This window comes from Gadus macrocephalus, chromosome 10 (genome assembly GCF_031168955.1).
Source record: "Gadus macrocephalus chromosome 10, ASM3116895v1".
NCBI classification, from domain to species: domain Eukaryota; kingdom Metazoa; phylum Chordata; class Actinopteri; order Gadiformes; family Gadidae; genus Gadus; species Gadus macrocephalus.
The window spans coordinates 13,064,273-13,085,842 of NC_082391.1; the positions used below are offsets into that span (position 1 = coordinate 13,064,273).

At 49.5% G+C, this 21,570-nt stretch overlaps 3 protein-coding genes across 5 annotated transcripts in view; 2 read left to right on the forward strand and 1 right to left on the reverse strand.

Moving 5' to 3' along the window:
* The window catches only part of frmpd1b (FERM and PDZ domain containing 1b), a 13,370-nt gene extending 6,228 nt beyond the window's left edge, over positions 1-7,142 (forward strand). The window contains exons 9-13 of one of the 2 annotated variants that reach the window (XM_060062436.1): positions 300-392; positions 761-943; positions 1,407-1,608; positions 1,854-2,858; positions 2,972-7,142. In XM_060062436.1, the coding sequence (XP_059918419.1) occupies positions 300-392; positions 761-943; positions 1,407-1,608; positions 1,854-2,858; positions 2,972-5,574 (4,086 nt within the window). In that variant the 3' untranslated portion in view covers positions 5,575-7,142. The remainder of the gene's footprint in view (positions 1-299; positions 393-760; positions 944-1,406; positions 1,609-1,853; positions 2,859-2,971) is intronic. The other variant, XM_060062437.1, reaches the window with a different exon arrangement.
* A 2,527-nt stretch (positions 7,143-9,669) lies between these two features.
* Positions 9,670-12,284, reverse strand: slc25a51b (solute carrier family 25 member 51b). Its single transcript, XM_060062491.1, has 2 exons — positions 12,139-12,284; positions 9,670-11,249 (listed from the first exon to the last, which is right to left on the reverse strand). Exon 2 carries the CDS (start codon positions 11,176-11,178, stop codon positions 10,249-10,251), a length of 930 nt encoding a protein of 309 aa, XP_059918474.1. The 5' UTR covers positions 11,179-11,249; positions 12,139-12,284; the 3' UTR covers positions 9,670-10,248.
* Positions 12,285-12,522: 238 nt separating this feature from the next.
* ints10 (integrator complex subunit 10) lies at positions 12,523-20,986 on the forward strand. Of its 2 annotated transcripts, XM_060062450.1 has the most exons (18): positions 12,523-12,871; positions 13,029-13,096; positions 13,207-13,310; positions 13,452-13,591; positions 13,703-13,784; positions 14,235-14,375; positions 14,597-14,771; positions 15,211-15,380; positions 16,435-16,574; positions 17,060-17,213; positions 17,404-17,486; positions 17,617-17,772; positions 17,862-17,970; positions 18,104-18,183; positions 18,782-18,944; positions 19,166-19,259; positions 19,628-19,699; positions 20,327-20,986. In XM_060062450.1, exons 1-18 carry the CDS (start codon positions 12,743-12,745, stop codon positions 20,481-20,483), a joined length of 2,217 nt encoding a protein of 738 aa, XP_059918433.1. In that variant the 5' UTR covers positions 12,523-12,742; the 3' UTR covers positions 20,484-20,986. The 2 variants fall into 2 exon arrangements, with proteins under 2 accessions (XP_059918433.1, XP_059918434.1); XM_060062451.1 differs by lacking the exon at positions 19,628-19,699 and having other exon boundaries at positions 12,524-12,871.
* The last annotated feature ends 584 nt before the right edge of the window (positions 20,987-21,570 follow it).

Genomic DNA, 21,570 nt, shown 5'->3' on the forward strand with positions numbered 1-21,570 from the left:
GTTTTAGACCAAATTCAGAACATCCCTGGGGTTCAACGAAGGGACGACGCAGAGCCCTACTTTGTAGAGTTGGTGGATGATGGAGAGGCCGAATGAAAATGAATGATTAATGACAGAAGAAAGCAGAAAGTAAAAGAAAAAACGCCTTCTAGCACAATAAAAGTATGAGTAGACACTAGACAGCTATAGTGTCTTTTGACAGGAGATTCCGTGTTATAATTCACCAGCGTTCCTAAATTGCCTTCCTCCATTTTTGTCCTCTGGGTTGTCCATCTCCCTGTTCCTCTCCCCCCCCCCAGGTTATACCGTCCCCACAGGCCCGGCTGGCCTACCTCACCCAGCTGGGAGAGCTCATTTCCTACGGAGGGCGGTCTTACACGGCGACCATGATGGTAGGGTAATTCATAAATTCAGCTCTGTATAAGGAAAATCAACAGGATTGGATTGGGCGTTATACAACTACACATTATCTTGTGAAAGCGACAATATCAGATTTATTATTGAGTTGATATTTGGTTTGTAGACATTTCATATGACAAGGAACAATGATAAACTAAGGTAATAGTGATAAATAATTATGAATATAAACACAGTCTGTAAAAACTATTTAAAACAAAATTAGGGCAGTGTGAGTGACAGGTCTTGAGAAACAAGGAAAGTTACTCCAACTTTCAGTTTCTATTGCCTTGAACTTGATTAACCTCCCCTTTAGAACCTGATAACGTTCTCCATGTTGCCCCCCCCCCCCCCCTACTCCCAGCTCCAAGACAGGGAGGCGCTGGTCAGTCTACTGGTGGGGGCCAAGTACGGCATGAGCCAGGTCATCAACCACAAGCTGCACATGATCTCCACGCTGGTGGAGTTCAGCAGCATCAGCCGGGTGGAGCTGCTGTCCGAGTCGGACAAAGTCAGCCTGCTGCGCATCTCCCTGCACGACATGAAGGTACGGCGGTGTGCAAGGGACGCAACCGACCCCGTCTCCAGATAACACAGCTCTCAGACGACACACACCTATGTTTACTGCACTGACTACTAACTGGCTTTTTTCACTGCACTCTTTTGCTTCAGCTTAAAAGTATTTGTACATAAAGGATCAAATCACACAGCTCAATACAACGACTTGTCCGAATCAGTTCGCCCCATGGAGAAAAACACCACAAAAAGGCTATTTTAAGGGAAACATAATAGCCGCAGTGAAAAGGTTACCTAACACACTTCTGCTTCTTGTTTCCACAAAGAGACGTTCAACGAGGCTTCAGTTGGCTCAGATGACTCAACCATGTGCCGTGTTTGTTCTTCCTCTCTCCCTCTCACTCCACCCTTTCCTGCCTTCCCTTCCGCTTGAATCAACCCACCTTTTGCCTTCTCTTTTTTTGCAAACTGCCGGCCTCCCCCCCTTTCCTCAGCCATTTGCCTTACTCATGGACTCTTTGGCCGCAAAAGACCTAGCATGTCTGCTGGGAGGCTACTGCAGGCTCCTGGTGGAACCCACTGTCAATGTCTTCCGTCCGGGGCGCCCCAAAGTGCGGGTGCACCGGATCCCTGCAGAGGAAGGTGTGTGTGGGAGGTTCGCCGTTATAGAGGGCGTGTGCTATGAGTCCCTATCAAGTGAGCAAAAACTGTTTAAATGAAATTACTCACCACCAAGGCCTTAGACGCTCGTAGACCTAGCTAGAACGCACGTGATCCAGTGAGGGAAAACAGTTACAGAACGCGGTGTTTGTTAATGCTATTGCTCTGCATGTACTGTGTTTTGTCACGCATTAGCCAAAATCCGCCGAAATGAGCGTACCTTAAATCGCTCGTCTTCGGCCTCTGCCGGTTTCTGTGTCCATGTCCCCGGGGGTTGCTAGGTTACGTGTCCCGCTGCTGCAGCGACTCGGACGACTCTTCGGACGAGGACTACCCGATGGAGGGGCAGGGCGGCCAGCCGCGGGACCCAGCAAGCCAGGACTGGGAGGAGAGGAGGAGGGCGGAGGAGCAGAAGAGGAGAGAGGAGGAGAGGAAGGAGCGGGAGGCCAACGACGGCAAACAGGAAGTGAGGATCATAGTGACGTCGGAGAGTAGGCAGGAAGGAGAGCAGGAGGAAGGCGCCACGGGCAGCGGCGCCGGCCTCCCCGGCGACCCGGACGAGGAGACGGGCCAGGAGTCGCCGTGGTACCACACCGACCCGCGGGTCACCAGCAGCTTCTCCAGCCTGTCCAGCGGCTCCATCAGCACCGCCCTGGAGGAGAGCGGCTCCGGAGCCAGACCCCCGTCCCGCCTGGAGGCCCTCCGCAGCCAGCGGGCCGGCGAGGGGCTGGCCACCCTGGACGTCCACCACCCCTACATCCTGGACCCCCAGCGGCCCCCAGCGGAGGGTCAGGACCCCGCCCGGGCCCTGAGACCCACCAACCTCAATTACCGTGGCAACGACAACGCCTGCCTGTGCTTTGCCGACCTCTCCAAGGGGGACTTCCTGTCCAGTCCGTCGGGCGCCACCACCGACGACGACGACGATGAGGACGACGAGGACGAGGACGACGAAGACGAGGCAGCGGGGCAGCTCAGGCGTATCTCGAGGATCCCCAGCTGTAAGGATCTCCGGATGATCGACAACATCCCGTTCGAGAAGCCGCTGAGTAGCAAAACGAAAAAGAAAATGCCGCCCAGAGTCCCAGTGAGGACCAGTTCAATCCCGGGCAATAAACCAGACCTCAAGCCAGCGGAGCATCGTCTGTCTGCGACCGAGGAGGGACTCTTCCTCACTCCGTCACCCAATCCTAAACCAGCACTGGGGGGCAAAGAGGTCTCAGAGTCTGAGGATGAGTTCTTCGATGCACAAGAGAGAATTACCCCCCCAGTTCCAGACCTTTCAGGTACGTTTTATTTATTTCTGCTATGCTTAAAGATCTTAAATGTACAGTTATCAAGATCATGCTTTGAAGTTTAAAATAAACATTTAATTCCTCTATTTATACTTTTTTCCTAGAATCAGAAATGGCTGACAGGAAGAATGCGAATCGGCTGAGTGGGACCTGGAACGGCTCTGTGCCGCTGAAAGAACCTTCTTCATCAAACAGCAAGAGGCCTGCATCCTCTAAGAGCAAATCAGGAGGAATGATCCATAAAACCCCACCAGAAACACTTCCCAAACAGCCGGCTTCACAGAGGTCATCGCAGAAAGCCGAAGCCAAGGTCAAACCCCCGCTGGCACCCAAGCCCCAGCTTCTGCCCAAACCCCAAAACGTCCCCCCCAGGTCTCCTCAACATGGCCGCTCTTACGCCCAATGCAACGGGGAGGCCTCTGGCCGTCACTCCTCAGAGCTCCTTGAGATGGAGCCGGAAACAATGGAGTTTAAGTCGGTCACCTCTGGAGGCCTGCCCCTCTCCTCGCCGCTGGTTACTGCAGTGCGGCGCAGCCAGCAGACGCATCCGATCCCCTCTAATCCGACCCAACCGAGAGGCAAAACGCAAGAGAACGGCGTCAAACTAGACAACCGGCCAACACTGGATAACCAGCAGATGCAGGGGAATAAATCGAGTGTCGTTTCAAATGACAACATTAACGTAGCTGATGTGAATGGAACATCTAAAGTCGAAGGGAAGAGCAATGGGCATGGCCCGTCCAGGGATACGCAGGCACTTGTGAAAGGTGGCGATCATCCGGCCAAGAAGAGGCAACCCCCCTTGCCGCCAATATTGTTCTCTAACTTTAAGCAGCCTCCTCCAGTGTCCCCTAAACCCATGTCCCCCATTGATCGCGACCGGTGCCCTCTCTCCCTCCCAGCCAGCACTCCTGTCTCCCCAAGTGATCCGATGAAAGTCTTCAAGGATGGCCTCACCCCTCCCAACGGCATCCACCCTTGGAGTAGCCGCAACGGCAGCGTCCAGTCAGGACCCAGGAGGGTCTCCCTGAGCCATGAGAGCCTGTCGCCCAAGAACGCAGACGCCCCTCTGAGCCTCACCACCTCCCTCACCTCGTCCTCCTCCAAGGGGATGGGGGTGATGGAAGGCAGGGAACCAGGGAGGTCCGGGTCGGGGTCCGACCTGAGGACCAGCTCCTCCAGCCTGGGAGGCCGGCTGCCCGCGTCCGCCCTGAGGGGCAGGATCCAAGCCCTGCCCTGGTACATGACCCGTTCCCAGGAGATCCTGGGCACTCTGGACTATCCCTCCACCACATCCATCAACGGGGACACGTCGGGCTTCGGCTCCGGGCTGTCGGTGGCCAGCGGGGCGTCGGACCTGAACAAGACCCCCGTCAAGGACAAGGACGCCGCGGCTCCGAAGACCACCGGGAAGGGTAAGGACCTGGAGGAAGGGGCGGAGGTTGTCATAGCAACCATCAAAGAGGCCCAACAGGTGACCTCGCTCATGAGGAGGGCCAGCGAGACCAACGGGTCGCACTCGAACCTGAGCCTCAAGGACAACGGTTCCCACGGCGACGGCGTTTCCTCAGAGCAGCCCCAGTCGCGGCCCCACTCGGGGGTAGGGTTAGGGGGCGTGCCCAGTATCCCCATCGGGGGGGACTCTCCGTCCTCGTCAGTGGCCGAGGGAACCCCCCCGCAGCCGTCCAAAGAGGCCTGCGGCTGCCGCACCGTCTACGCCAACTGCTTCAGCGGCGACGCCGAGGAGGGCGTGGGCTTCGACGAGGAACTCACTATTTACGAGTTCTCCCGTCGAACGCGGCCCAAGCCGCCGCGACCGCCCGTGGTCCCGTCGCCGACCTCCACCTCTCCCTCGCCCAACCCGACCATTTTGTCCCTGCTCAAGGACAACCCGCGGCCGCTCTCCACCTTCTCCACCGCCTCCGTTGAGCTCAGCCCCCTGGTCTCAAACCCGGCCTCCCCCACGCACGGATTCAGCGGTCCCCTTCGCTCCCTGTCCAACAAGCGCTACGGTGGACTGAAGGGCGGGTTCGCCTCGCTGCGTCAAGATATCGACCAACTTCTACTGGTGTTAGATAGGGGGACGGTGGACTGGGCACAGCAGGTACCAAGCACGGATCCAACCCAGGACAAGACAGCCAGGCAAGCCGGCTCTGAGGGCGACGACATCCCATCACTGCTCCCGAAATGTCCTGGACAGGGCACCGCTTTCATGAGCGAGGCGGAACGAAGTCTCCTCCAGGCCGAGGCGCGGAGGTTAGCGACCGGCTGCCAGCGAGCCACGCGCGTGGGCTGGGCGCCTGATGAGGCGCTGCGGTCCTTATCCAACAGCTTCAGCGCGCTGGTCCAGCTGTCTGCGGCCTGCCTGCGGGCTCACCCCTGCCCGGGCTGCGAGGTCTGCCACAACGGGGGCTTTTCCGAAGACATGGAGGACGAAGGCGAGGAGACCTTGGACAAGCTGAAGGAGATAGTGGGTCTCTACCGGGAGTTTGTCGGCGATGTGGAGACCGCCGGGACCAGCGTTGGGGTGGGAGCACGGAGCGGTCTCACCGGGACCGGTCTGGGACAGGGGGACGGCGAGGGGGTGAGGCTACTGGCTAAACGTTGCACGGTTCTCATCTCGTCTGTTTTCGCCCTCACACAACTCTTCCGCACACGCTCACCAGACACCTCAGAGGCTCCTAGCCATGCACCTCTGAACTTCTGACCTCCGAACTTTGAACTCTTCCCTGTGGACTGTAAAGGCCGGAATAAACAGAAAGTGACAAGAAGAAAGGGCTGAATGAATCGACTGCTATTTAGCACAGAGATCTGGTTTGGGATTTCCATGTTATTGTACAGTAAGTGCCATGCACATAGAAATCTCACACACATAAACACACGCACACACAAACACACCTACACCATCTCTAAAACACACAAACACAAACACACACACAGCTCCCAACTGAAAAGAGGAACTTCCATTGATTGTCCTCTTCTCGGACTGATAAGGACTATGCATTTGTAAATATGAATTTTATAACTATCTTACAACTCTCTTATTTTATGATACAATATGTGTATGTATGTAAGTATGAATTACCCACGTATGTATTTATGTATTTATTTTTAGAGATATTTGTACAATGATCTGTAAGGTTTCTCTTGATGTCATTAATATGTTTTATTTTTCCTTGTTCATGTGTCATGCATCAAAACATGGAATTTTCTACCTCCCTTCCTATTGGCTACAGTCGGTTTAGGAACAGAAACAGTATTATTTTGTGTTTTGCTTTAAGTGTTCCTCACCTCCACTTAAAGGCGGATTCGTTAATAAGTTTTGGTATTTTGTACATTACAGGGAAAATACAACGTATTATGGCGTACCAGTTTCAAAACCGAATATCTCAACCCTTTTGGTTTGTACACAAATAATGGTGCCACCTTTTAAAACATTTATTTATACTTTTTAAAAGATTTGCCAATTATCATAAATCTATACCGTGACGTGGTATAGCACTTTTGTTACAGATTGCACCTTTTTTAGAGAGCCTTCACTTTATTTTTGTCCTACTACCGGCTCCTGACTGACTTGTGAGCGAATGCCTCTGAATACGTCCCTCAAAACGGTGTATGCAGTAAAATACAAGTAGGCATTGATTCATCCAAAGGACTACTACTCTATTTTTTCAGTGTGGGATGTGTGCATGGGCCAGTGAGAGGTTAACACCGCGAGGAGCTTATTAATGTTTTTTTGTAAAAAAAATCAAGAGGTTACAGGCGAAAATATGTTCTCGTCAAGGCACAAAGCTGACTGTTAAACTTAACCTAGATGTAGCAAATATCCAAAGTCTTAAAACACTGAGCCACAAACGTTTTGCTTGACAATTTCGCAACATCTGAGTGCACACTCATTAGATAACACAACGATCAAGTGATTGACTGCTTTATGTTGGAGTCAGACCTGTATACATATATTTATGGACACACTGTATGTTTAGATCCTAGTCCGCTCATCCTTAGTTTATGGCTATGCAAACATAAGCAACCTTCCCCCTGAATATAATTTAAATGTTTTTGTTGTGTTTTAATTAAACAAAGAAAACAGCATCTTCGTTATGTTTGTCTCTGATGCTATGGAGACCTCTGTTTGGAATGATTGTCTTGGTCTTGGTTCTAGTACTAACTGCATTACAGATTGCAACGTTATGCAAAGTTGCATGGCATTAATGATTTTTAATAACGACTTCTGTCTATTTTGTCTGTGAAACTGTCAGTAAAAGAGTGATATTGCTTGATCGGTTTGCTTATGCACAGTTTCCAGTAATGAACTCATCTGTGTCACATGATACCCACTTGTTAATTACCCAAGAGAAGGACTCAGAATCGTCACCCATGGCACAAAGTAGATCAAAACATGACCAATTTGAACTTAGTCAACATTAGTGGTTTGTCAGAGACAATGAAAGACTTATTTAAATCCCCTGAAATGCTGAGGGGCAAAAAAGGAAATGCTCTGTTCTTTCTTTGAAGGAAAAGGCCTACAGATATGGCTGTTTACCGCTCTTTAATGCAAAGGACTGCTACATCCGCTTGCTAGTTTCCTTGTAGGATGAATGGAAGAGGACCTCAGACACAACCTGTTCATTAAGCAGAACTTAATGAACGTCTTAGAAAAAAGCTTCCAAGTCTGGACCCCCCCCCCCCACCATTGTTCTTCTATAGGTAAAGTGAAAGTGTAACAAAACATTTAATATTTGTAAGGCTTTTTTTTTTTTCATCTTTCATACCCAACACAAATAACACTGATGTACCAAGAAATGTATGTAATGTAAGAAAATAAACCACACATTAACAAAAACATAATAGCGTGTGGTGTTTGACTTCATTTACTGACGACCATTGTGATAAAAACCTGCCGAGTTCAACTGCTGGTTGCTGTAGTTTTCTCCATAGGCGTCCAGAAAGCTGCCAAGTTCTTGAAGACATGTTGATACCCCTCACATTCCTGCAAACTGACACTGTACTTGTGTAAACAGCAGACAGGCAGCATACAGGCCTATTATCCTAAGATGGATTTGCACAGCCTACATTGACTTAAGGATTTGTGTGTATGTATCCACCACTTCTTATTGTATACTTCCTTCCATTAGGGTGCAGAGTGTAGTTCTACGTGCATGCTCTCTTTGGGTGTGTGCAGGAGTGCCAAGGCAGGTTTGTGATTAACCTCTGGACCAGCAGTCCTACATTATAGCAGATGTTCTAGGGGGAGACGGCACAGAGTCTAGGACAGAACCAGAACTTCAAGTGGGGACTGGTCTTGTTTCCTGTCTGCCATCAGACTGTGATTTGTGAGACCAGTCAAACATCAATGCAATCGTTTTGCTGTATTAATAGAAGAAATTATCCAATGACAGCCATTTCAACGGATCTAAGAGGAGCGGTGCCAGCAGCAGTTTAGCTATCTCCAGACCAAGCTCCACTTGTCAGATTGCCTTGACCTTAATCTGATCATGAACACAGTCTAAGTTCTTAACACCGCTGGCCTGGCAGAGACACGTTGACCGCTGCCAGCTGGACAACAGCTTTTGTGGATCCAATTCAAAATAGATATAGGATATGGGCACTTCATTATTGCGCCACCAATGGCTTTTAAATGTGTAAGTGTGTTGTTGTGTTGTAGTCAATGTCACAATCATACAAACGTGTAGTTTTGACACTTTCTTGCATGGTTTATGTGTATGTTTCAATAAGGGCAACACATATATCAAGTAAGGTAAGAATGCACAATAGGTGCAGCGTTGAGCCCCTATAGAGAAGGGCGTGACAGGAAGTGGAGCATAGGTCACCAAACACAAATGGAGATCCTTTAATAGAAATAGATGACAACACATTTTTATGCTATTTATTTTTATTCAATACATTGCTGTGATTGAGATATATGAATTGATATATGTAGTTAATCAGATACTAACTGTAAGCAATCCATCACTATTTCTATTGAACTTTGAATTAAGCTCAGAGCCTTCAGTCAGTTAAGATATTTAAAAAAATCTCCTCAAAACCCGCGCTTTAGTAGAAAACGTAAAACAATACACGGAAGTCACGATTACACATGCATACATTTGATGTCATCTCGTTTTTGGTATTAGTGCAGCGTTGTTCATTATCCTGCAGCAAGCCGCAGCCAGCCGAAATACTTACAGACACACTTGTGCTTACCAGGGTGGGAGTAACAAATAGATGGGTCACAAGGTCTGGTGAAACGGCAGCTGGAGCCCTGTGTGCCACTGAATATGAACCTCTCTCTCCATCACCCTCCAGCCTCTCCTCACTGGGCTGTCACGTCCGGAATGAACTACAGTCTGGCGGCTGCCTCTACTCAGGCTTGAAATCTGAGCCCATTATGTCTACAGGAGTTACAGGCAGGGAGGAGAGCGAGCGAGCACAGAATATAAGGGGAAATACGGAGCGAGAGAGCAAAAGCAACAATGTGTAATGGAAGCAGGACAAATCTGCTCGCATTCGGACTGGTTCCAAATAAAGTATGTAATATATCAAATATTATTTAACAACTGCAGGTGAAAAATCAAAACAAAATTAAGTGTCAAGAGTGGCAAAGCAATTTAGCATTGTCATTTGACAGAATATCGTGAATCAATGCCTGCAAATATATGTGTCTTTACAGTTAAAATCAGGTTCTGGGCTATACATCACTGTATATTTTACAAACGTATACATCAGTGGGCACTTGGTCAAAACTTAAATACACAACCACACTAGCAGTAGCACTTAGGATAAGAAACTAGGACAGACACTGTTTGACAAAAACAATTCAATATTTAGTCTGATTGGCATAGATGTGTGAAAATGGGAACGTTTTATTAGAATGGATGATGGGGTTCATCAATACATTTGTTCTGCTGATTTTGTTCGGTGGCCTGGTAGGTCGCAACTTTGCACAGCAACTGATCTTGGTCAAATTGAAACAAAACAACTCAACAAACAAACAAAGTAGAAACTAATCCTTGAGATTTCTGACAAATGCCTGAAAGAATTTTGCTCCCAAAATTAATGCAGGCCCAGAGGGTCTAATGTAGGCTATGTCAATTGGACCCTTGAACAAGATATTTTCGGTTATTCAGGCTTAAGCACATGTCATTTAAATTCCGCAACAATAGCAAAATGTAATAATGGCAGTTATGTTCTTTCCCCCTGAATGTTGTCTTCCCTAAGTCGTGGAACCCCAACTTTGAACTTCTGTTGTGTTCGGACAAACCTCAATGCTTCCTGCGTTGGACCCGAGGCCACACCTCCTTTCAATCAACTGTCAACTCCACACCTTGTTCTGAATCACTTCCCTTCCATCCTCACCCGACCCTCACCCCGGGCCCGCCGCTCACATGACCTTAAGCAGCAGCTCGTAGGTGGCGTTGATGATGCCCCAGGAGATGAGCGAGCGGTGGTAGTTGAGCTGGGCTCCGCGGAACAGCTTGGCCACGCTGCCGCCCCTCTCCTGCCACACCGTCTGCAGCACCTCGCCGCACGACCGGAACTCCCCGCCCACCTGCGACTGCGCCCGCGACTTCGCCACGTTCAGCGGGTAGAACATGATCCCCATGCCGGCGCCCAGCACGCCGCCGCACACAAAGTCGATGGTGATGTGGCCAAGCCCGCTGGAGGCCTGCGGCAGCTGCTCCTTGATGGGCCCCCGCAGCCCGAAGAAGAGCACGTTGCTGGGCCCGTTGCGCAGCAGCACGGGCACCAGGCCCCGGTAGCACTCGCGGACGCCGTGCTCGCTCAGAAGCGTCCGGAAGGTGTGGAACGTGTTGTTGAAGCGTCCGTGGTGCCGGTGGTCCTGCAGCAGAGTCTGCACGCGCTCAAACGGCGTGAGGATGGCCTCCGTGGTCCCGGCCAGCGCCGCGGCGAAGCTCCGCGTGAACAGCTCCGGCACGCCCGTGTTGACCGCCCGGTCCAGCAGCAGCCGGGAGAAGTCCTCGTACAGGCCGAACATGATGGCCACCGTGGTGCTCTTCTGCAGCAGCGGGGGCAGCAGGCCCCGGTACAGGTTCCTCAGGCCGTCCCTCTGGAGCTGGCGCACCGCCTCCACCGCCAGCACGCCATGCAGCTGCTGGCGGAACAGCACCTTCTGGACGGGGAACGTGATCACGATGTTGGTGAAGGCCGCGATGGAGCCGCACGCGTAGTGCTTCCCATGCGGCCCGAGCCAGGTGCCCAGGCCCCCCGCGGGCAGCAGGGAGCTGCATCCTTCACCCAGGGCGCCCTGGGACTGAGGGACTGGCTTTGGGTCCATGGTCGTAACAGCCATAGACGGCTAACCCCACCACAACCTGGGTTTACTCCTCAGCATCACGTCTGCGCATCACAGCGTTGGGAAACCTGTTAAGACATCACCATGAGTGACGTGTTATTATTATTATGATATTGAAATATAATACAGATGTTATATCATTGTTTTTGGTCGAACATTTATTTTCAAATGTATACATAGTAGTGAAACGTCGGGTCAATAATGTGCATGGGCAACGACAACGTATCCAGGACATCACTATTCATATATGTGGTATATGAATAAGCTTAACGTACATACAGCAATGTGTTTGTTTTAAAATAGCCTCATTCTATTTTTGACGTCTCATGTGCGTCGGACAGCATTAAGGTTCATTGGAGGTCAAGGATCAGCCGCCTACAGCGAGCATTAAGTTGCAAAAATGATCTCAAAGTGGGTGGTCGGTCTTTCAAAACGTGAACAAATGACCATGATCGTTCGTTCTCCCTAAGGTGTGTGCAGGGGAGATAACCCGACTGCTTTAAACACACGATACGCCCTTTTACCAGGCCCGAATATCTCTGCACTTCAGGATTGAGTTGGCCAGCGTGCTGACAAGTCCAACGATCCACCACCACTAAACCAGCCGTCTGAAGCGACCCAAGGGCAGTGCAAGGCCAGTCCGGGAACATGGGGTGTTGTTGGCATGACAGATCCTCCGCCCATTCAAACATGAGCTAACAGCTAAGCTGCTAGCACCTTAGCAGGCATAAATACATGTCTGGGTTCCCAACTAGGAACTGTAGTGATATATAAACGAACGCTGCGTTGAATCCTGTCCCTAAATGAAGGTCAATCATGGGTATTTTACATTTAAAACACGTATCTGTGCGGGCCTGTACTGGAAGCAGAAGGGAGCCTTGACGTATGGGCACTAGGAAGGATCAGCGGACGGTTTGAAAGGCCAGATTTGGACTATTTTAATAAATCAGACTTTACTTGCCGTGTACTATGAGATATGTCCTCCGACTTTAAACGCAGAAGGTTGTTGGTACACAGCTGTCCTGGCCAGCGGTACAGATCGTGTCCTCAGTGCCCTGGCTACTGACAGCGCATTTCCGGCGCATGCGCAACTCTCCAGCTGTGGGCACAGGATGACATGTTTTTCTTTGCCGCTTTTTCGGCACTTGTTTTTATTTATTTTATTTATAGAAAATTCTAACATAGAGATAACCCTCGTTGTATATATATAAATATGTATAACAATAAATATGTAAGCTCTCTTCAACACCGTTAACTCGACTTGTCTCGGTTCCACGCATGCGTGTTCGTTCCGCGCCGCTAGATGGCGCCGTTGGCGCACACACAAGTAGGCGATTCACGTCACTTGCGCTGCGACTGCACGATGACGTCATCAAGACGTCTGAATGGCAACCGGACAATACTTTTGTTATACGATTACACATTTTTTAGATGAATGCATGATTACAAGTCTCGCCACATGAGCACGAAAGTGTAACACGAGGAAGCCCTTAAACACACATACATGTACGTCACGTTTGCTATTGACCTTCCTCACTGGGACTAAAGTATCTTAAGTGGGATGTCGGCTCAGAAGGACTGCGAGTTCCTGGTGAAGAGGGCTCGGGAGCTGGTCTCGGATGACCCGTGTGCAGCCAAGGCATGGCTGATCACCGCCCGGACCCTGTACCCCGCAGACTTCAACATACAGGTACACCAGTATTCAGACTAAATGTGTATAATGGGCTTGACTTGCGGTAGGGCACATGATTCAGTTCTTGTAAACCTCTGGTATAATGTGAAACGTTCTGCAGCGGTCCAGCTGTCATCTGCACATGTCTCATGTTTTTGTGGCTTTGTTGTTGCAGTACGAGATGTATACGATAGAGAGGAATGCGGAGAGGACCGCTTCGGCCGGCAGATTACTGTATGACATGTAAGTATTGTTTGGGAGTTTGGCATTAGCGTTTCGTCTTGTGACCATAGATGCATGACAAATGTTATGGGCTATGTCTGAACTTTTCTCCTACGTGGTGTGTCCCTCAGGTTTATAAACTTCCCTGACCAGCCCGTAGTTTGGCGTGAAATTAGTGTCATCACAGCTGCCCTGCGCAGTGACTGTCAGGACAAACATGCGCTGTTCCTCCGAGGTAAGGGATCTTTTTACTGTTGCGATTCAATCTAACCAAAAAAGCCACTGATAACTGACTGATCTCTGACTGAACACTGACTGTGTGTGTGTGTGTGTGTGTGTGTGTGTGTGTGTGCTTGTGCGTGTGTGTGTGTTCCAGGACTGTTTGAGACCCTGCCTGGTCGCGTGCAGTGTGAGATGCTACTCAAGGCTACAGAGCAGTGCTTCAACACTTTGGAGAAGGCAGAGATGCTGCTCCTTCTCCTCAAGCGCTTCCCGGAATCAGTGGTCCAACACGGAGTATGTGGCGACTTGCATGAATGACGACATGTGATGGACATCCACACACGATGTCAGAAGAATACGTGCCCTGAGAGCTAGGACTCATGTACGTGTCTGTTGAACCTTTAGGTGAACCTCGGAGAGACACTGCTGGAGGCTGAGGTGTCAGAAAACATCGACAACCCCGTCAACTGCTTCAGAAAACTCTTTGGTCAGTCAATTACTACATAATATATGATAAACTTGTATGCGTGTGTGTGTAAATGTATAATGTATATTTTACAGATAAATGTGTATATTATACTATATTGTATATAAATATATATATATATATGCCTATGAGTGTGTATTAGATTATATACTATGCTTTATCAATATATTTGTGTGTATAATATGTTATACATATAAATATATTTTGTGTGTTTGTTGACTGTCTATATTATAAATATAATATATATACTTGTGTTTTATATAATACTAAATTATTCAGATGATGTATTTGTTTGTGTATAATGTACTATATTACACATGAATATGCATGTGTATAAAATCTCTTATATATAAATATGTGTGTCAGAGCATTTTATTTTATATGTAGCTATTTAAAAGACAACCCAGGCCTGAATACCGTTGCCAACCTGTGCTGTCTGTGTGTGTGCAGTGTGTGAGGTCCTTCCACTGATCATAAACAACGTGGACATGCGCTTGCCTGCGAGCCTGCTGCAGAAGTACATCCTGAAAGCGGCAGAGTTCTACATCGGCTACGTTGCCCGCAGCCCTTCAGCGGACGGACAGATGCAGGGTAAACGTCTCCATGTAGCCCACGTACCCAAACTACAACATCAAACCCAGTTTAACTGCATTTCTAACGGTTAAACGGGTATCCCTCATCATGCTGGGAGCTTGTTTTGATTTCAGTTGTTTTGCTGGATCGCGTCGAAGTTGCCAGTGTCACAATAAATGGGAAAGTCAGTTTCCTGCCGTTGTCAACTGTGTCCACATCGTCCCCCATCCTTCTCCCAGGCGCCCCCGAGGTGGGCTCGCTGAAGTCCCCGAGCGGCGCCCGCGGGCCCCAGCGCTACGTGATCGAGGGCCTGTCGGAGAAGTCCTCCATGGTGACGGAGCCGTGGGAGAGGCTGTTGGACATCCTGGCCGTGGTCGGGGCGCGCTGCGAGTGGCAGGGGGACAAGGGACAGAGGTGCTCCACCTACCTCCTCCTCCTCCATCATGTGACCCCCAGCCTGTGAATGGCATGCGGCTGACCGTAGACTGAATACATGTGGTGTCTTTCACGGTGGGGGAGAACAGCAAACCTTTAGATCACAATAACACAGGGGATATTATACAGAACATAGATGTGTAAACACAGATGTGCTCTGTACTGGATTGTGCCTGCGAGGTACAGTGTGAATGTGTTGCGTTGCAGTCTTTATTATGGTAATAGACTTCACATTTCGCTGATTAAGGTATTGTGTTCTCTCTATCCATCTCTATCTGACTCTTTCTCTTCCATCTTTTGCGCCCGCCCTCTCCTTCCCCCCCCTTTCGTTGTATTTACGTATATATGTGCATCTCCCTTTCTGTATCTATATTTATATGATCTATATCTATATTCTATGTCTCTCCGTGGCGGCCAGAAGCTACGTGGAGCTGCTGCAGAGGGTGAAGGAGCTGTGCCGCTACCTCCCCAGCCTGGAGGGCGAGATGCGGGCGCGCTACTGCAGCCAGATGGTCACATGCTCGGTGCTGGTTCTGTTCCGCAGCGCCTTCCTGTACGCCTCCGTCGTGCAGCCCGCCCTCTTCCAGGGTCAGTCCGCGTCTGTTGGCGCTTTATCGGTCCTTGTTGTTTTTTGCAACGGTTGCACATTTTTGGGCATCCCTACACGAAGCAATCTCCGGTAACTGAATCTTGTGATACCTTGTTGTCTCCAGTAAGACACGGCGCTGGTGTTAAATAGGTTATGATACCCATCTGCTGGTCAGTGGTGGGATGTCGTGATCTAAGGCTTGATGATAACATGAAATAACAACGCAGTGACACTATTTAGCACAGAGTCGTCCACAAACCCTCTATAGGGTTTTGGGAATGGTGAACACAATCAACATTTACGACTTGCAACCATTTATACACATACCGACGGTGGAGTCAAACATGCAAGCCGACATCCAGCTCATTGGGAGCAGTTATGGTTAGATGTCTTGCTCAGGGACAGCTAAGAGGAGACAAGTCAACCCGCTCTATCTCCGGAGTTAAGACGACCACTCTCTAACATAGTCTTTCCCACATGTGGGCCGCGGGAGATTTGAATTGGGTCGCCAAATAAATTGAACTTAAAAAATGAAATAAAATAAAAAGTATATATTTTTTACACATTAGCATTTAAAAAACTTTCAACAAGAGGCATGTGTTTGATAGTACTGAATGTTTGTATCGTTCTGATCATTTTACTTATAACATTGAATCTAGTTGAAAGGCTAAAGTACATTGTGAGAGGAAATAACAACAATGAGATAGCCAAAACAAGGAGATGTGAACTCCGCCTAAATGCATTTATTTGGTCTCATTTAGGGCCGAGTATTTAATATGTGTAATATATTTTCAATAACAAGTGCATAAAACAAAGTTTTGATTTATTTCTTCGAAATGGCAGCAAAAACTTTCAGGAATGTTAATTTATGCACAAATTTGTTCTTCTCGTGATTTTATAGATTAGGCCTATTGTTTATTGGGTCGCGATGGTTTGTAATTTTAAAAAAATGGGTCCCCAGGAAAAAAGTTTGGGAAACAGTGCTCTAACACATCCCTGGGCTCCGCCACCGTGAGAGGGTCTTGACCGGTGCCGTTGTGTGCCCCGCGGCAGGTCTGAACGCGCTGAGCTCGGGGCCCTGGATCCTGCTGGAGGACCTGAGCCTGGTGTACAGCGACCTGGAGGCGGAGCGGGCGCCCGGCAAACACGGACACAAGAAGCGCAAGATGGCGGACGGGCGGGAGAAGACCACGGTGAGAGGAGGGGTCCGTAGGGCAGCCCGGCGGGGTGGCGCTGATGAAGGTCAGGTGTTAGCTAGCTGTGTGGCCGATGACTAAGATGTAGCACGGTGGTTAATGTCGTTGGTGGTTAAAGGTTGTAAGCTTCTCCATCTGTTAGCTGCTTTATTTGACAGAGGATTTTTTTTAATGATATTGTAATATGCGTAGCTATTTGTGTTTCTATCATGATGCAGTTATTACATGTTGTATTATGTACATACAATTATCAGAGACCACATTTAAGACGAGAAGTGTGTATGTATGTGCACACACACACACACACAAACACACACACACACACACACACACACACACACACACACACACACACACACACACACACACACACACACACACACACACACACAGACACTAGGAGACACGGACGTCTAAAATATATATATATTACCGTGTATGTTTAAAATAATAGCTGCTTGATGTGTGTGTTTTCCCCTCAGAGCTCTGATGATGAGGAGGGTCTTGGAAAGGGGCGTGGCCGACACATTCTGGTAAACAGGACGGAGATGCCCGGCTGGTCGGAGACACTGGAGAGCTTCCGCATGGCGAGGGAGAGCTGGGAGCTTCTGCACTCCCACGAGATCCTGGAGACCGGTAACACACACATATTCACACTCGTACTCGCACTAACACTCACACTCTCACACACACTTACTCATTGAAATAAATTGAGACCATATTTTTGCTGTATATCACTTTGGGCTGAGCTTTAACAAAAACTTATTCAAAACAATGAATAAACCATAACATGCTGGGGAATGTCAACTTTGATTTCGTCCCCCAGAGTTCAAGAAGATCTGTGCTTCGTGGAAGACGGAAAACTGGCTGTGGTTCCGAATCTTCCTCACGGACATGACCATATACCAGGCAAGTGTCAGCGCACCACATCACCCCCCCCCCCATGCATACACCAGAAAATCATCCGTCCCGAAGCCGTGAGCACATAGCGTCAGAGCAGGTGAGTCACATGTCTCCTGCCGCACGTGGCGTCCCTCAGGGTCAGTACCGGAAGGCGCTGTCGAGCCTGCACCAGATGGCCGCCGTGCAGCAGCCTCAGCCGGGCCAGCAGAGTCCCTCGGGACAGGCCAGCCTGGAGGGCAGCAGGGCCCTGATCCAGCAGGCCTCCTGCCACTACGCCCTGGGAGAGTACAGGGTCGGTGCACACTCGGCACTCTCGCATTCCCATAGGAAAACAGCGACCCCCTGCTGATGTCACTCCGTACGACGGTGATGTCTCCTCAGGTGGCCTGTGAGAAGCTTCTGGACGTGGTGGGCGGGCTGGTGCCCCCGACCCACGAGCCGGTCAAGACCCCGGAGGAGCAGGGCAAGGCCAAGAACAAACCCAGAAAAGGTCAGCAGCACGTCGCCGGCACGACCGACGATTCTCACTCCCTCGCCCTCGCCGCCACGCTGACGTGCGACCCACACCCGAGGCCTTAGGGTAATAGGATCCAGAGTGACGGGCGTGTTTCTCTCTCCACCAGGAAGCGACCTGCGACTGCTGCCCTGCACCAGCAAGGCCATCCTGCCCTTCTGCCTGCAGCTGATGTTCGCCTGCTTCAAGGTGAGTCCGGTGGATGGATAGTACAGGGGCGCCCCCGGTGGCTCACTGGGTAGAGCACGGACCATTAGGGCTCAGTCCTGACCGCAGCGACCCGGGTTTGATTCCTGGCCGTGGTCCTTTGCTGCATGTCCTCCCCTTTCTCTCCCATACCTTCCTGTCCATCACTCTTTAGTATGTGCAACACGTGAACCTCCTAAAATGGTGCAATTTGATTGGTTCGCTATCTCGGGATATTATCGGGATAATATCGCATGATTGAGATCTCAAACTCGGGATATTGTTTTCCACATGTGAGGGCCACCTCGTCACGCTAATAAAAAAATGAATAAATAATAATAATAATAATTTGCGGCAAAAAAGTGTTATCTTGTTTATTTTTGGAGTGTTCACGTGTAGTATATACTAAAACTATCATTCACCTTAGGCTCTGTGATAAGTGGGGAATAGCCCCACTAATCACTTTGCATTCGCGAATAATTGTTAAATAATAGCATAAGAAATGCAAAAATAAATCTGTAAGGATGGATAATGCATACGATACGCACATGCACATGAGCAGAGCTACAGTTAACCCTCTTCCCGTTTGTCGGGCGGCCAGCTCCGTGTGTTCACAGACAGCCGTGACGACCTGTCGTTGGGCCACGTAGTGGTTCTGCTGCAGCACGACTGGCCCCAGGGCGAGAGCCTGTTCCTCAAGGCGCTGGACAAGATCATCCAGCAGGCCAGCTTCCAGTACGAGAACTTCTTCAACTACGTCACCAGTATCCTTCTATTGCCAAAGTGTGTGTGTGTGTGTGTGTGTGTGTGTGTGTGTGTGTGTGTGTGTGTGTGTGTGTGTGTGTGTGTGTGTGTGTGTGTGTGTGTGTGTGTGTGTGTGTGTGTGTGTGTGTGTGTGTGTGTGTGTGTGTGTGTGTGTGTGCGCGCGCGCTTTGTTATGATTTATTTTATTATAAAGCATTATTTTCTGGAGCTCATGGTTCAGACATCGACATGCTGGAGGAGTTTGCCTACCTGCGCACTCCGGAAGGGGGGCGGATCCAGCTGGAGCTGCTGCCCAATCAGGGCATACTAATCAAGTGAGTCTCCGCCCACCTAACGAGACCCCTTTTTCGGTTGGCCCGCCACGCCCGTTCTGTTCTGCCGTTGGGTTTTCTCTCGAGGATCATTGGTTTGGGACGGCGATGATGATGATGACGTTGAAGTCCTATTGGTCAATGCGGGCACAGAGTTCCCCTACATCGCCCCCCTCTCCCATGGTGTGTAAGCAGGGTTTGTGCAGGAGGATTTGAATCAAATATGTTTAACTTTATGACTGTAAAGAAGTGGCGCCGGCCACGCGGCCACGCCCCTGTTGCCGTGCCACATCCAGTGTTGTAATGATGACGATGCCTGCACGCGTCCCTCACTGACTGCCGGTTGTGACTCGGATGTTGATGTCCCTCAGGAACCCTAGTCCCGCCCTGGCTGGGGCGGAGTTAAATACCCTCCTGCTACAAGGGGCCCAGACCATAGACAGGTACCTCTGGCCCTTCCGCTCAGAGAGACCATCCCTCACCCCCCCCTCCCCCCCCCCCCCCACCACCACCATCACCGGTCACCCTCCCCTCATGCCATACGTCACGGTCTCGCCGCCTCCCCTCCCGAACCCTACCGCCTTCAGCTATACTTTGGCCCGGACATTCTGCATCGAGAGCTAGTTGTTGTTGTTTTTCTCCGTAAGGGTTTCTGTCTTTGATTTTGCTTTTTGAATTTGATCCATTGCTCGCCTTCCCGTGGTCATCAATTTGCAACTTGTGGTTGTTGTTGTCGTCGTCGTCGTTGTCGTCGTTGTTGTTGTTGTGGTTGTTGTTGTTCTAGGTTTATTTATTTTATATTTTGCCATGCCATTTCACGTATCCTTATTTCATTTGCGAATGTGCTTATTGTGTTCACTTTTGATCATCTGAATCGAAATATTTAAATAATGAATTATGTAACAAAATGATTCTGAAATATAATTGTATTACTCATAATATACATTACTTAATTTAGCTTCTATGCTAAGGATACACACACACCATTGACTACCATGACCAGTACTAGTAATTCAGAGTACCATAAGGGAGTGCCCCGGTGTCATGCCCGTGTTCACCTGACCCTGCAGACACCACACGGTGACGAGAGGCATCACCAAGGGGGTGAAGGAGGATTTCAGGCTGGCCATGGAGCGGCAGGTGTCGCGCTGCGGAGAGAACCTTCTGGGGGTCCTCCACCGCTTCTGCCTCAACGAGAAGATCATGATCATCCAGTCTCTCCCGTGACCGCGGGGAACCACAAGAACTACGCTTCCCAGCAGGAGACGGTGGATCACGTACGCCTGTTTTCTGGGGTCTGCAGCCCGGCCCCTAGAGACTGTGGTCGTTCCGGCGTAACGGATAGCTGGCTGGGGTTTTCATTGGAGACCGACGTGCTACACAGACACGTGCACGTACACTTATAGGTAACAGACACACACAAACATTGATCGTGAACTTTTCTTTCTTCATGGATCCTTGTTTGGAGAGTAAATATGTATTTAATATCGTTTTTCTATCGTAATTAGGTCCGCTTTTTGGCTCTTTGGTCTTTCAAGAAGTTTGAAGTTAAGTTTCATCAAACACAATTATTTTTATATGTGTGGCTCCTTTGCGATTGTGAGGGTCAGATAATTGATTCAACTAATTCAAACACATTTTTGGCACTGTTTAGTGTACGTGTATTTTGTACGTTATATACTGTTGGTTGGTATACATGTTTCCATTAAAAGTCAAATGATGAATCTTGATTTGACTGTTGATTTATGAAGATCTGAATCATTCCCATAAGTTAAACCCCGCCCTTAAGCTAGGACCTACTTTAAATACTGCTGTTTGGCTAAATTCTTTCTCTGTTTCTCTTGTTCTGAAATGACATGCTCCACAAGGAAGGTACAGGAAAGGTTTTTTTTTTATTCAAAAATTACACAAAAAGAATATAGCAACCAACACAAACTGGACTTGGATCTGGGCGGTGGGGAACGGATACTGAAGGGCTTAAAAAGGGACTCACGACAAAGGAGAAGCTTCTAACGGGAGTGGGGGTCAGTAGGCTGTGGATGTGGACCCCCTGGCAGCAGATGTAGGGCTCCCACCCTCGTCTACCTCGGTGCTTACTCCTCCATTCCTGCCCATAGCTCCCCCCCCAGCTCACTGACTGGTGGAGCGCCTCACAGGTACGCTCACAGGGCTCGGAGGTTGGCCCAGAAGGACCGGTGCTGGCTGCTCTTCTGGGGCCACTCCGAGTAGGCGTGCCTGCTCATCAGGCTCTGGAGCTGGTGGTACTTGGAGGGGATCGGGTGTTGCGGTACGGGCTCTAACACGACCAGGACAA

Coding starts and splice junctions, on each gene's coding strand:
- slc25a51b (XM_060062491.1), bottom strand. CDS start 11,178: ATGGCTGTTACGACCATGGACCCAAAGCCAGTCCCTCAGTCCCAGGGC.
- ints10 (XM_060062450.1), top strand. CDS start 12,743: ATGTCGGCTCAGAAGGACTGCGAGTTCCTGGTGAAGAGGGCTCGGGAG. Junction 17,214..17,403: donor CCACGAGATCCTGGAGACCG/GTAACACACACA, acceptor TTCGTCCCCCAG/AGTTCAAGAAGATCTGTGCT. Junction 17,773..17,861: donor ACGCCCTGGGAGAGTACAGG/GTCGGTGCACAC, acceptor ATGTCTCCTCAG/GTGGCCTGTGAGAAGCTTCT.